The 15,141-nt window shown below is 41.8% G+C and overlaps 1 protein-coding gene across 1 annotated transcript; it reads right to left on the bottom strand.

Moving 5' to 3' along the window:
• Positions 1 to 840: 840 nt before the first annotated feature.
• LOC113646947 (olfactory receptor 52N5-like) lies at positions 841 to 1,779 on the bottom strand. The gene has a single exon (XM_027153462.2). The coding sequence runs from the start codon at positions 1,777 to 1,779 to the stop codon at positions 841 to 843; it is 939 nt and encodes a 312-aa protein (XP_027009263.1).
• Between the last annotated feature and the right edge of the window lie 13,362 nt (positions 1,780 to 15,141).

Raw genomic sequence — 15,141 nt, 5'->3', positions numbered from 1 at the left:
TGCTTCCTATCTCTGTGGAGAAAAAGAGCAACAGCAGAACAAGCAAAACCCCATGGGCTCACACTCGTGGGCTCACACTCGTGGGCTCACACTCGCCCGTTCAGTGAGGCAGAGGTACTGCCTGCCTCACCTCGTGCTTTGTCAGTGCAAATTTATGTCAGATACCAGGGGCAGTTCTAGGCCTTTTTTTAGGGTGCCTCCAGCCCCCTGTGTGTGATCTCATCCACCCTAAAACTATAAGTATAATTTTTACTTTCATAAATAAACAATAAACTGCACGCGCAGTCAGAGCTGGAGGCGTTTATGTATAACGTTAATCGGCGGAAAGACGCAAAGATGGCAACCAAAAGCAGTGAAATGTCACTATTCTTATTACCAGAGTTGTCATATAATATATAATATAAAACTCTTCTTGTTTTAAATTCTCACTGAGGGCTAAAACCCCCTAAAGATGAAATCCTATAACCGCCCCTGTCAGATACGCAAAACTACATATATTATAGTACACGTGGAATACATTACATAGACTATGGAAAGTGAGGAACTATAATAAAAGTGACTAGAAACGTTATATTGGTGACAGATGGCAACAGGCACGTGCCAATTACAATAAATGTCACTCTATCAGAGAAAAAAATTATAATTAATATAAATTATAGCTGTATATCTCATGTTGGCAACGTATAACATTGTATAAATTTATCCGTCCATCATGTTTCTAGTATAACATGCCATTATTGCTATCATGCTTTAGGCATTACTTACATTTTTTTCTCTGCAATCATATAAATATACAGAAATACATATATTTTATACTTATATATTTACGATTTAAGGAAATCATCTTGGAATCACTTTCCTCCTCTGGAAAATCTGCTTGAGCCCCTGTCGTATTTCTGTGGTCTGAAGGCCGTATATGACAGGGTTCAGGCTTGTAGGAACGATATGATATAAGATACTGGCTAGATTTCGAAGTACCTCGTGAGATGTAAAACGGTGCAAAATGAGTATGGTACATCCACATACAAGGAAAATGAGATACACAATCAGATGGGTGCTGCATGTTTTTATAGCCTTACTCTTCATTGTGCTGCTTTGATTTTTAAAGCAAACGTAGGCGATCTTTATATAAGTAAGAGCGATGCAGGATACCGACATAACCAAAAGCAGGACTGAAGAAAGCAAGCCAAAGATCTGATTAGGTAACACATTCTCACACGACAGTTTAAACAGTGAAGGATTATCACAGTAAGGATTTGAGATTGTTGAAGTACAATGAGAAAGCCTAATAGTGAGGGACAAAAGAATTATGACCATGATAATAGCAGGTACCCAAGCTATTACAGAAAGCATTCCAACCATCCTGTTAGTCATTATGGTGTGGTATCTTAACGGGTCACATATGGCCACGTACCTGTCGAAAGCCATGATCATTAATATAGTGTGTGAACTTGTACTCGACAAGTGAGCCCCGAAGGCTTGAATTACACAAGCGACATAGCTGATATACCTGTCAGATTCAGTCAGAATGTCTTTGAGTAAACCAGGCAGTACAGCGGAAGCACTGAGTGCGTCACACACAGGGAGGTTACAGAAAAGAAGGTACATCGGTTTGTGAAGAGCTTTTTCCATCGCTATCTTCATGACGATGCCAAGGTTAGACACCATAATAAACACATAGATCAAGAGAAGAAGAACGAACACGGGATAAGCCGAGTAACGTGTGATCCGCAGTCCATCGATCTTGAGAATTTCATATCTGTATGATCCGTTTTCCATCGTCACCTACAAGCCTGTAGAAAACAAACGGGTTGATGACATTTTTTGGTTCTTGATCCATTTCACTGTCAGTGTGATAAATAATATAACTTGCACCATGTACATTGAGTTACTTTTATAATAAACTTTTTCAGTACTATAGTAAATGATCAAAAGTTAAACGACTTAAACACCACCTTGAAAGAAATGTGCTGTATTCGGTTTTCCACAGCTCATCCGTTACCTGCTGTACCACTGTGGTGGTCTGTGCAACTTTTTATAATCTATAACATCTACTGTTTCCTGGCAACTTTCTGGCATGGCAACAGCAACCTGATTACAAATGGTCAGTTGAGAGTTGACGAATGTGTCAGATATTATTGGAGGACATCTACCCAGGGTATTAATATGCATACAAAACCCTTCAGAAGAAAACCTTTATGTGTTTTGAGAATTGTGTTTGGTATTTGTGAATGTTTTTTAAGAATCCTCTAAGGTAAGTTCATACACATAAAATGCACGGTAGGAAAAATAAATCAGAAAGCGTACACGACGGTCTGGGCCTTCTGATTTTTACTGGAGTTGATAAAGATTTATTATGAATACAAGAATCAAAACTGTAGATGAAGATGAAGATTGAAGATGTATTTGTATGGTGTTTACGACAGAGAAAGTAATAATAATAATAATAATAATAATAATAATAATATTAATAATAATAACAACAACAATAATAATAATAATAATAACAACAACAACAACAATAATAATAATTGTTATTATTATATAATACATACATAACTAAATGTCTCTAATAAAATATGGTTATTATTATTATAAGACAAAGAACAACAATATGGATGAATGAATGAATAGATGGATGGATGGACTGATGGATGGATGGATGGATGGATGGATGGAAGGATGGATGGATGGATGGATAGATGGATGGATGGATGGATGGATGGATGGATGGATGGATGAATGAGTGGATGGATGGATGGATGGATGGATGGATGAATGAATGGATGGATGGATTGATGGATGAATGGATGGATGGATGGATGGATGGATGGATGAATGGATGGATGGAAGGATGAATTGATGGATGGATAGGTGAATGGATGGATGGATGAATGAATGGATGGATGAACGGATAAGTCTATTGATAGATAGATGGATGGATGATTCTGTTTTCAATTTGAATTGAATAAAGAACAAAGGGCAATATGTGATCTTGACAATACTCATTCATGGTGACTCACACAGAAGAACATCAGGACACTCAGAAAGCTATATTTGTCCTCTTTTTAATACACAAGCTCTCATGATTGACAAATGTCGCTGTGATTGTCAACATTCTCACTGAAAAAGCTTGACTACAGATGGCAGTTTATAGAGTTTTTTTGTTGCAAAATTCAGAAGCCCAAAACAATGTAATATTCGAGAATAATTAACTAGAGACATTAGCTGTATGTTCATCTGTTAGGTTTCCTTCCTTCCTTCCATCCATCCTTTATTCCTTCCTTCCTTCCTTCCTTTATTTCTTTCTTTAGACTTTAAATCTGCTTTTCTCCGTCGTTTCCTTTTCACAATAATCACGGGCCACATCAAGGACAGTAGAAATTTCCTTAACTGACTTGTGGATCCAACACAGTGCTGCATACTGTGTTTAAAGTTCAAATCAATTCAGGTTCATTTTATTTGTATAGCGCTTTTAACGATGGACATTGTCTTAAAGCAGCTTTACAGAACATAGAAATATAGTACAAAATGTACAAAAAGTTTAACAATATGCAAAGAATAATATTATACGAAAGATCAAGGTTCATATTAGATTTATATTTAAGTGTGTTTGTATTTATCCCTAATGAACAAGTCTGAGGTGACTGAGGTGACTGTGGTGAGGAAAAACTCCCTTAGATGGAAGAGGAAGAAACCTTGAAAGGAACCAAACTCAAAAGTGAACCTCATCCTCATTTGGGTGACACTGGAGGGTGTGATTATAAACTGTTATAAACACCCCAGAGTGTTATTACGAATAATATCCTTTCTACAGTCAGATACATCTGATAATTGTGTATTGGAGCTGGAGCTGGAACAATCTCTAGATGCCTCTTGGTAGAAAAAGAGAAGCAAGTGTAGCTGCTGTACAAAATAGTAACCAGCACTAGATAATAATGTGTACTGTATTTGATCAGATCTACTGGAGCACACGGTTATAGAGTGTATTATGTATTATGTATACGCCTGGCTAAAGAGAGAGGTCTTTAATCTACATTTAAACTGGGGGAGAAAAGTCACTGAGCTCTTCAACTGCCAGAGATTGTCTGTGGATATTACAGTACATGTCGATAGATAGATAGATAGATAGATAGATAGATAGATAGATAGATAGATAGATAGATAGATAGATAGATAGATAGATAGATAGATAGATAGATAGATAGATAGATAGATAGATAGATAGATAGATAGATAGATAGAACTTTATTGTCATTGCATTGTACAGGTACACAGCAACGAAATGCAGTTTGGCATCTACCAGAAGTGCAAAATGTATCAGTCGTGCAAAAGTGCAGATAAATTTACAGCAAGTGGTATATATGAAAGCTTATACAGTGAATAAATATAAAGGCTATAACTGTAACGAGCCTGTCTGTGTTTGCCCTGTTTCTGTCTGCTGTCTTGCCCTGCTGTTGATTGTTTTGCCCCGCCCACTTGTTTGTTACCATGGACACTAATTATACTCAATCTTTCCCTCAGGTGTGTCGTCTCTGTCTCTCATTGTCTCTGCTTGGTGATTGGTTCATGTCACATATATATATATATATATATATACACACTGTTTGTTCACTTCCCTGTCGCGAGTCGTTATATGTATGTGAATGTTTTTCTGTTTCCTGTCAGCCCGGTGTTCTGCCGAGTCCTGCCTACCTGTCTGTGTTCCTGTGTCGTGTTTTGTTTATTAAAAGGTTAACTGCAATTGGATCCTCACTCGTCTTTGCCTCACCGTGACAATAACGTTGCAGAGATGTGTGGACATACAGGAGTACAGTGAATGAATATAAAGGCTATAACAGTGCAGAGATGTGTGGACATACAGGAGTACAGTGAATGAATATAAAGGCTATAACAGTGCAGAGATGTGTGGACATACAGGAGTACAACGAATGAATATAAAGGCTATAACAGTGCAGAGATGTGTGGACATACAGGAGTACAACGAATGAATATAAAGGCTATAACAGTGCAGAGATGTGTGGACATACAGGAGTACAACGAATGAATATAAAGGCTATAACAATGCAGAGATGTGTGGACATACAGGAGAACAACGAATGAATATAAAGGCTATAACAGTGCAGAGATGTGTGGACATACAGGAGTACAACGAATGAATATAAAGGCTATAACAGTGCAGAGATGTGTGGACATACAGGAGTACAGTGAATGAATATAAAGGCTATAACAGTGCAGAGATGTGTGGACATACAGGAGTACAACGAATGAATATAAAGGCTATAACAGTGCAGAGATGTGTGGACATACAGGAGTACAACGAATGAATATAAAGGCTATAACAGTGCAGAGATGTGTGGACATACAGGAGTACAACGAATGAATATAAAGGCTATAACAGTGCAGAGATGTGTGGACATACAGGAGTACAACGAATGAATATAAAGGCTATAACAGTGCAGAGATGTGTGGACATACAGGAGTACAACGAATGAATATAAAGGCTATAACAGTGCAGAGATGTGTGGACATACAGGAGTACAGTGAATGAATATAAAGGCTATAACAGTGCAGAGATGTGTGGACATACAGGAGAACAACGAATGAATATAAAGGCTATAACAGTGCAGAGATGTGTGGACATACAGGAGTACAACGAATGAATATAAAGGCTATAACAGTGCAGAGATGTGTGGACATACAGGAGTACAATGAATGAATATAAAGGCTATAACAGTGCAGAGATGTGTGGACATACAGGAGTACAACGAATGAATATAAAGGCTATAACAGTGCAGAGATGTGTGGACATACAGGAGTACAACGAATGAATATAAAGGCTATAACAGTGCAGAGATGTGTGGACATCATTAAGAATGACAGAATTACAGAAATGGTTCTAAGGCTCTGGCATTGAAGAGGAATGTGCTCGATTTGGGTGTCGCTAAAACTCCTAAAGTCAATAGTCTAGAGGGGTTTCCACATATTTTTTTTATGTATATATTGTATGTATTCGGTACGCATTGTATATGTATATATTGTATATATTACAAATATGTTCTATTACAAATGACATTACTGAATATTCTTAATAGATATAAATGTATATTTAAACCTACCTTCACTGCAATTCAAATACACTTGTCATAGCTTATTGCATTAAATAATATAAAATAATATTTACATTTACATTTACATTTTCAGCATTTGGCAGACGCCCTTATCCAGAGTGACGTACACAGTAAGTGCTTAAATCTCTCTCATTGAATACAATAATGCTGCTCACTAGGTTACATACTTAAGATACCATGAGTTTAAAACATTTGTTCAAAGTTACAATGAAAAAGTGTCAAAGGTTGTGTTTTTTTTTGTTTTGTTTTTTTTTAAATGCAAAAGATAAGGAAAGAAGTGCTAGTTGAAGTGTTTCCTGAATAAGTACGTCTTCAACCGCCGCTTGAAAATAGCCAGTGACTCGGCTGTCCGGACCTCTAGGGGAATTTCATTCCACCACCTTGGTGCCAGAACAGAGAAGAGTCTTGTAGTATACTTGCCTCTTACCCTGAGAGATGGTGGGACCAGTCGAGCAGTGCTGGTAGATCGGAGGGTGCGGGGTGCAGTGTGAGAAGTGATGAGGAGTGATGAGGGCTTTGAGGTAAGACGGAGCTGGTCTGTTTTTGGCTTTGTAGGCCAGCATCAGTGTTTTGAATGTGCAGCTACCGGAAGCCAGTGGAGGGATCGCAGCAGCGGGGTGGTATGTGAGAACTTTGGCAGGTTGAACACTAGCCGTGCAGCTGCATTTTGATATAATATATAGTAATATGCAACAATATATTACTTTGGCATAAATTGAATTATAATTTTTTAGCTACATTTAAACGTAAATCTTTTACGAAACAGACAGTACCGAGAATGTTAAAAGGACGATCGATACGACCGTCAGGATCTATCATGATTACAGCCGATATTCGGTGGTACAAATCTAAGGTTTCCAAGTAAAAATATCCAGTAAATCAGGGACAAAAGCTCCTAAACTATTATGTAATCACTTTTTAATATCAATCTAAAAACTTCAATTTAATAAGGTTCAGGTTTTAAAGGCTCATTTCTCTGTAATTAATATGCATAGTCCAATCTAGTGTGGATTTATTACTGTACATGCTTTTTATCAGAATCAGAATCAGAAAGAGCTTTATTGCCAGGCATGTTTTCACATGTGAGGAATTAGTTTTATTGACAGAAGCTCCACAGTGTAACAGAATGACATGTACTATATTGACAAAATTGTATGTACACATGTACAGGTTTGAAATGTGCAATTGAAGTAAACAGTATAGAAACATTTGTATGTACAGATGTGCAAGTACGAAATGTGCAATTGAAGTATACATGGTACAAATGTGCGAGTGTGAAATGTGCAATGAAGTGTTGTGTGTTTCATGTGTGTTAAGTGTTCATCAGATGGATTGCCTGAGGAAAGAAACTGTTCCTATGTTCGGTCATTCTGGAGGTCAGGGCTCTGTAGCGTCGACCGGATGGCAACGGTTCAAAGAGGGAGTGTGCTGGATGTGAGGGGTCCAGAGTGAGTGTGCTGGATGTGAGGGGTCCAGAGTGAGTGTGCTGGATGTGAGGGGTCCAGAGTGAGTGTGCTGGATGTGAGGGGTCCAGAGTGAGTGTGCTGGATGTGAGGGGTAAAGAGTGAGTGTGCTGGATGTGAGGGGTCCAGAGTGAGTGTGCTGGATGTGAGGGGTAAAGAGTGAGTGTGCTGGATGTGAGGGGTAAAGAGTGAGTGTGCTGGATGTGAGGGGTCCAGAGTGAGTGTGCTGGATGTGAGGGGTAAAGAGTGAGTGTGCTGGATGTGAGGGGTAAAGAGTGAGTGTGCTGGATGTGAGGGGTAAAGAGTGAGTGTGCTGGATGTGAGGGGTAAAGAGTGAGTGTGCTGGATGTGAGGGGTCCAGAGTGAGTGTGCTGGATGTGAGGGGTAAAGAGTGAGTGTGCTGGATGTGAGGGGTAAAGAGTGAGTGTGCTGGATGTGAGGGGTCCAGAGTGAGTGTGCTGGATGTGAGGGGTCCAGAGCGAGTGTGCTGGATGTGAGGGGTAAAGAGTGAGTGTGCTGGATGTGAGGGGTAAAGAGTGAGTGTGCTGGATGTGAGGGGTCCAGAGTGAGTGTGCTGGATGTGAGGGGTAAAGAGTGAGTGTGCTGGATGTGAGGGGTAAAGAGTGAGTGTGCTGGATGTGAGGGGTCCAGAGTGAGTGTGCTGGATGTGAGGGGTCCAGAGTGAGTGTGCTGTATGTGAGGGGTCCAGAGCAAGTGTGCTGGATGTGAGGAGTAAAGAGTGAGTGTGCTGGATGTGAGGGGTCCAGAGTGAGCGTGCTGGATGTGAGGGGTCCAGAGTGAGTGTGCTGGATGTGACGGGTCCAGAGTGAGTGTGCTGGATGTGAGTGGTAAAGAGTGAGTGTGCTGGATGTGAGGGGTAAAGAGTGAGTGTGCTGGATGTGAGGGGTAAAGAGTGAGTGTGCTGGATGTGAGGGGTAAAGAGTGAGTGTGCTGGATGTGAGAAGTCCAGAGTGAGTGTGCTGGATGTGAGGGGTAAAGAGTGAGTGTGCTGGATGTGAGGGGTAAAGAGTGAGTGTGCTGGATGTGAGGGGTCCAGAGTGAGTGTGCTGGATGTGAGGGGTCCAGAGTGAGTGTGCTGTATGTGAGGGGTCCAGAGCAAGTGTGCTGGATGTGAGGAGTAAAGAGTGAGTGTGCTGGATGTGAGGGGTCCAGAGTGAGTGTGCTGGATGTGAGGGGTCCAGAGTGAGTGTGCTGGATGTGACGGGTCCAGAGTGAGTGTGCTGGATGTGAGTGGTAAAGAGTGAGTGTGCTGGATGTGAGGGGTAAAGAGTGAGTGTGCTGGATGTGAGGGGTAAAGAGTGAGTGTGCTGGATGTGAGGGGTAAAGAGTGAGTGTGCTGGATGTGAGAAGTCCAGAGTGAGTGTGCTGGATGTGAGGGGTAAAGATTGAGTGTTCTGAATGTGAGAAGTCCAGAGTGAGTGTGCTGGATGTGAGGGGTAAAGAGCGAGTGTGCTGGATGTGAGGGGTCCAGAGTGAGTGTTCTGTATGTGAAGGGTAAAGAGGGAGTGTGCTGGATGTGAGGGGTCCAGAGTGAGTGTGCTGGATGTGAGGGGCCCAGAGCAAGTGTGCTGAATATGAGGGGTCCAGAGTGAGTGTGCTGGATGTGAGGGGTCCAGAGCGAGTGTGCTGAATGTGAGGGGTCCAGAGTGAGTGTGCTGGATGTGAGGGGTCCAGAGTGAGTGTGCTGGATGTGAGGGGTAAAGAGTGAGTGTGCTGGATGTGAGGGGTCCAGAGTGAGTGTGCTGGATGTGAGGGGTCCAGAGTGAGTGTGCTGGATGTGAGGGGGTAAAGAGTGAGTGTGCTGGATGTGAGGGGTAAAGAGTGATTGTGCTGGATGTGAGGGGTCCAGAGTGAGTGTGCTGGATGTGAGGGGTAAAGATTGAGTGTTCTGAATGTGAGAAGTCCAGAGTGAGTGTTCTGGATGTGAGGGGTAAAGAGGGAGTGTGCTGGATGTGAGGGGTCCAGAGTGAGTGTGCTGGATGTGAGGGGTCCAGAGCAAGTGTGCTGGATGTGAGGGGTCCAGAGCGAGTGTGCTGAATGTGAGGGGTCCAGAGTGAGTGTGCTGGATGTGAGGGGTCCAGAGTGAGTGTGCTGGATGTGAGGGGTAAAGAGTGAGTGTGCTGGATGTGAGGGGTAAAGAGTGAGTGTGCTGGATGTGAGGGGTCCAGAGTGAGTGTGCTGGATGTGAGGGGGTAAAGAGTGAGTGTTCTGGATGTGAGGGGTAAAGAGTGATTGTGCTGGATGTGAGGGGTCCAGAGTGAGTGTGCTGGATGTGAGGGGTAAAGAGTGAGTGTGCTGGATGTGAGGGGTAAAGAGCGAGTGTGCTGGATGTGAGGGGTCCAGAGTGAGTGTGCTGGATGTGAGGGGTAAAGAGTGAGTGTGCTGGATGTGAGGAGTAAAGAGTGAGTGTGCTGGATGTGAGGGGTCCAGAGTGAGTGTGCTGGATGTGACGGGTCCAGAGTGAGTGTGCTGGATGTGAGTGGTAAAGAGTGAGTGTGCTGGATGTGAGGGGTAAAGAGTGAGTGTGCTGGATGTGAGGGGTAAAGAGTGAGTGTGCTGGATGTGAGGGGTAAAGAGTGAGTGTGCTGGATGTGAGAAGTCCAGAGTGAGTGTGCTGGATGTGAGGGGTAAAGATTGAGTGTTCTGAATGTGAGAAGTCCAGAGTGAGTGTGCTGGATGTGAGGGGTAAAGAGCGAGTGTGCTGGATGTGAGGGGTCCAGAGTGAGTGTTCTGGATGTGAGGGGTAAAGAGGGAGTGTGCTGGATGTGAGGGGTCCAGAGTGAGTGTGCTGGATGTGAGGGGTCCAGAGCAAGTGTGCTGAATGTGAGGGGTCCAGAGTGAGTGTGCTGGATGTGAGGGGTCCAGAGCGAGTGTGCTGAATGTGAGGGGTCCAGAGTGAGTGTGCTGGATGTGAGGGGTCCAGAGTGAGTGTGCTGGATGTGAGGGGTAAAGAGTGAGTGTGCTGGATGTGAGGGGTCCAGAGTGAGTGTGCTGGATGTGAGGAGTAAAGAGTGAGTGTGCTGGATGTGAGGGGTCCAGAGTGAGTGTGCTGGATGTGACGGGTCCAGAGTGAGTGTGCTGGATGTGAGTGGTAAAGAGTGAGTGTGCTGGATGTGAGGGGTAAAGAGTGAGTGTGCTGGATGTGAGGGGTAAAGAGTGAGTGTGCTGGATGTGAGGGGTAAAGAGTGAGTGTGCTGGATGTGAGGGGTAAAGAGTGAGTGTGCTGGATGTGAGGGGTAAAGATTGAGTGTTCTGAATGTGAGAAGTCCAGAGTGAGTGTGCTGGATGTGAGGGGTAAAGAGCGAGTGTGCTGGATGTGAGGGGTCCAGAGTGAGTGTTCTGGATGTGAAGGGTAAAGAGGGAGTGTGCTGGATGTGAGGGGTCCAGAGTGAGTGTGCTGGATGTGAGTGGTAAAGAGTAAGTGTGCTGAATGTGAGGGGTCCAGAGTGAGTGTGCTGGATGTGCTGGATGTGAGGGGTCCAGAGTGAGTGTGCTGGATGTGAGGGGTAAAGAGTGAGTGTGCTGGATGTGAGGGGTCCAGAGTGAGTGTGCTGGATGTGAGGGGTCCAGAGTGAGTGTGCTGGATGTGAGGGGGTAAAGAGTGAGTGTGCTGGATGTGAGGGGTAAAGAGTGATTGTGCTGGATGTGAGGGGTCCAGAGTGAGTGTGCTGGATGTGAGGGGTAAAGATTGAGTGTTCTGAATGTGAGAAGTCCAGAGTGAGTGTTCTGGATGTGAGGGGTAAAGAGGGAGTGTGCTGGATGTGAGGGGTCCAGAGTGAGTGTGCTGGATGTGAGGGGTCCAGAGCAAGTGTGCTGAATGTGAGGGGTCCAGAGTGAGTGTGCTGGATGTGAGGGGTCCAGAGCGAGTGTGCTGAATGTGAGGGGTCCAGAGTGAGTGTGCTGGATGTGAGGGGTCCAGAGTGAGTGTGCTGGATGTGAGGGGTAAAGAGTGAGTGTGCTGGATGTGAGGGGTAAAGAGTGAGTGTGCTGGATGTGAGGGGTCCAGAGTGAGTGTGCTGGATGTGAGGGGTAAAGATTGAGTGTTCTGAATGTGAGAAGTCCAGAGTGAGTGTTCTGGATGTGAGGGGTAAAGAGGGAGTGTGCTGGATGTGAGGGGTCCAGAGTGAGTGTGCTGGATGTGAGGGGTCCAGAGCAAGTGTGCTGAATGTGAGGGGTCCAGAGTGAGTGTGCTGGATGTGAGGGGTCCAGAGCGAGTGTGCTGAATGTGAGGGGTCCAGAGTGAGTGTGCTGGATGTGAGGGGTCCAGAGTGAGTGTGCTGGATGTGAGGGGTAAAGAGTGAGTGTGCTGGATGTGAGGGGTAAAGAGTGAGTGTGCTGGATGTGAGGGGTCCAGAGCGAGTGTGCTGGATGTGAGGGGTCCAGAGTGATTGACTTTGCCCTTTTGCTCACTCTGGAGAAGTACAGATCTTGGAGGGTGGGGAGGGTTGTGCCAATGGTTTGCTCAGCAGTCCGGACTACCCTCTGTAGTCTTCTGAGGTCGGATTGGGTAGCTGAGCTGAACTAAACAGTAATTGAGGTGCAGAGGATGGATTCAATGATGGCAGAGTAGAACAGTTTCGGCAGATCCTGTGGCAGGTTGAACGTCTTCAGCTGGCGTAGGAAGTACAACCTCTGCTGGGCCTTTTTCCACAATGGAGTCTGTGTGAATGTCCCACTTCAGGTCCTGAGAGATTGTGGTTCCCAGGAATCTGAATAAGTACAAAAGTTGTGTTCAGTCGTGTTCAATCACAAGGGTTGGTTAAAGTCTTTTTTCAAGCAACTGAGAATTGTATTGTTTTGTACATTTCTGGCATTGAGCAGACACCCTTATCCAGGGTGACTTACAGTTTTTTATTTCAGTTTATACAACTGAGCAACTGAAGAGTTAAGGGCATTGCTCAGGGGCCCAGTGGTAGCAGCTTGGTGGACCTGGGATTTGAACTCACAACCTTCTAATCAGTAACACCACCTTAACCAACTGAGCTACCACATTCCCCCAATCCTCATTTGTAAAAATGAGCAATTGTTTAAACCAACATTGACTTTGATAATCATCTTAATGACTCAGCGCACCAATGACCAGGGCTTAATTGAATTAATACCACCAAGGGCAGATGCTAAGGGACTGAAATTAAGTCTCTTATTGGCATTAAGGTCTGGAATAAAGGACACCACAATGGAAACGTGTTGACAAACTCATACATTGTTTAAGACCCATATATTTTACAGGGCAGTCAGTGTTTCAAAAATTTCCCGGACAAAAATGGGTCACATTTCCTTCCTTCCTAAGACTTCTTACGTCTTTACTCACTCTAGAATATATTTTAAGATGTGATCCTCTTTTTTCCGTATAACGCTTTTAACTGTCACAATGAATATGAATAAAGATAAAAAATTTTAAAAAAATCTCGAGATTTTAGCCCGATTTTGACCTGATATTTCTCTCACTAAGTGTATTATTCAGTTAGTGCTTATTTTGAAATTTTTGTCATATTTTATTTATAGTGACTTCCTACTGTTTAAAAATATGTAAAAAAAAAAAAAAAAAAAAGAACCATTTGCACTTCCACCATTCCCAGCCATTAAAAAAACAATATTGATAAAAAAAATGACAAAGTGATGAATAACAACTATATATATATATATAGTTGTTATTCATCACTTTATATATATATATATATATATATATATATATATATATATATATATATATATATATATATATATAGTGTGTAGTGTGTGTGTGTGTGTGTGTGTGTGTGTGTGTGTGTGTGTGAGAGAGAGAGAGAGCGCTCTCATTAAAACCTAGATTTTATATAATATTTGCTTATTTATTTATTCATCTACGTTTTAATAAGTTTGTGTTACAAAGGTCTAGAAATTCTCTCTTGGGATTTCATTATCTGCTCCCCTCATTAGCTGAATTATTATATAAACATTCATTATCTTGTGAAGTAGCCCCAGTGGGATTAATTATTATCTCACATATTTAATGCTTCATGAAAACACCCTAATTTTAGAGGTCATTAATGACGGCGCTACAGTTACAGCTGCCCTGTAGAGACAGACACACATCTGGTGTGTCAACAGCTCATTAGAGTTCATTAGGGCACAGTGTGGTGGGTAAGTGGGTCCCAATAGTAGTAATGGGACAGAGTTTGATGGCATCAACATCTCAGTGTGAGAACCTTTTATCAAAGCCATTCAGTTCTCCATCATAAAGATTGGGGAAATCTATCTATGTAAAAAAAAGTTACAAATAAACCCAAAAAAATAAAATAAAAGTTTTGTTATTTAATTATGGACTTAATTACATATTAGTTCCAATATAAACTCTCCACTAGAGGGCAGTGCCATAAAACAAACTACAATGCAAGCAAGAGGGTTTAATTCGTTTTTAAAATATTCTTAATATATTTAAATAGCTATCCCTTCTTTAGCAACCTTGAGTCTATTTATGAGTTTTTTTTTTTTAAAAATATGTGTCTATAATTTATTTAATTTATACGTTTATTATATTATAATAATTAGTTATAAATATTAAAATAAATATTTGCCTTTATTGCATTATACTTCTAAGACAGAATTAGGGAAAGTAAAAAAAAGAGAAAATTATATGTTATGAAATTATATGTTTTTTCTTAATTATTAGGAGATTCACAACAGAATGAAATGTCTTTATGCTATAGACTGGTTCCAACATATTATTATTATTATTATTTTTGCTTGAAGAGGCGGAATAAATAATGATGTGCAACCTAATCTTCTTCCAAAAATTGTTCTAAACCACAGGCTTTATAATATTTTGAGCTTGAAACGATCAGCTTGTGTGTGGTCTCTTTTTTCGCTTAATCGTAAATAATCTATTGTGAGTCATGACATGCATATGAAGGTTCAGTGAACTACAGCATCTTCACCTCAGCTTAGAATAAACCATGTGCACTATTTATGACTGCTATGACTGCATACGACTTCTCCAAATTAATCCCCAGCAATCTGATGAGAGGATGGTGATCGTCACATACGGTGCGGCCTTAAAGTCCAGGATTTTTGTTTCAAATTTAGTTTGATGTGCAAACTTATAGTAATCAATTTACAAATGACCGCAAATTTGAGACTTGAGACTTGCTTGACAAATATTAAAAAAAGACTCGACTTGACTTTGACTTGACATTCATGACTTGAGTCTTACTGGTGACTTACATGTGTGTGACTTACTCCCACCTCTGTTATTTTTAATGAACATTAATGATGAATGGAAAATGTATTTAAGATCATATTTGTAAAATGCAGAAATATGTAATGCATAAAAATAGAAATTCATGTACTGTGTGTGTATGTGTGTGTGTGCGTGTGTGTGTGTGGTGTGTGGTGTGTGTGGTTTGTGGTGTGTGGTGTGTGGTGTGTGTGTGTGTGTGTGTGTGTGTGTGTGTGTGTGTGTGTGTGTGTGTGTGTGTGTACAGTAGGCATTGTATAAAAAGAATGAAACCATCTCAAAAATACTTGGGGTTTCTAGTCTGGGCAGA

This window comes from Tachysurus fulvidraco, chromosome 21 (genome assembly GCF_022655615.1).
Source record: "Tachysurus fulvidraco isolate hzauxx_2018 chromosome 21, HZAU_PFXX_2.0, whole genome shotgun sequence".
Taxonomy (NCBI): Eukaryota; Metazoa; Chordata; class Actinopteri; order Siluriformes; family Bagridae; genus Tachysurus; species Tachysurus fulvidraco.
This window is presented reverse-complemented; position numbering and strand designations above follow the sequence as displayed.

Bases quoted from the DNA above. Each gene is read 5' to 3' on its own strand.
- LOC113646947 (XM_027153462.2), bottom strand. From the start codon at position 1,779: ATGGAAAACGGATCATACAGATATGAAATTCTCAAGATCGATGGACTG.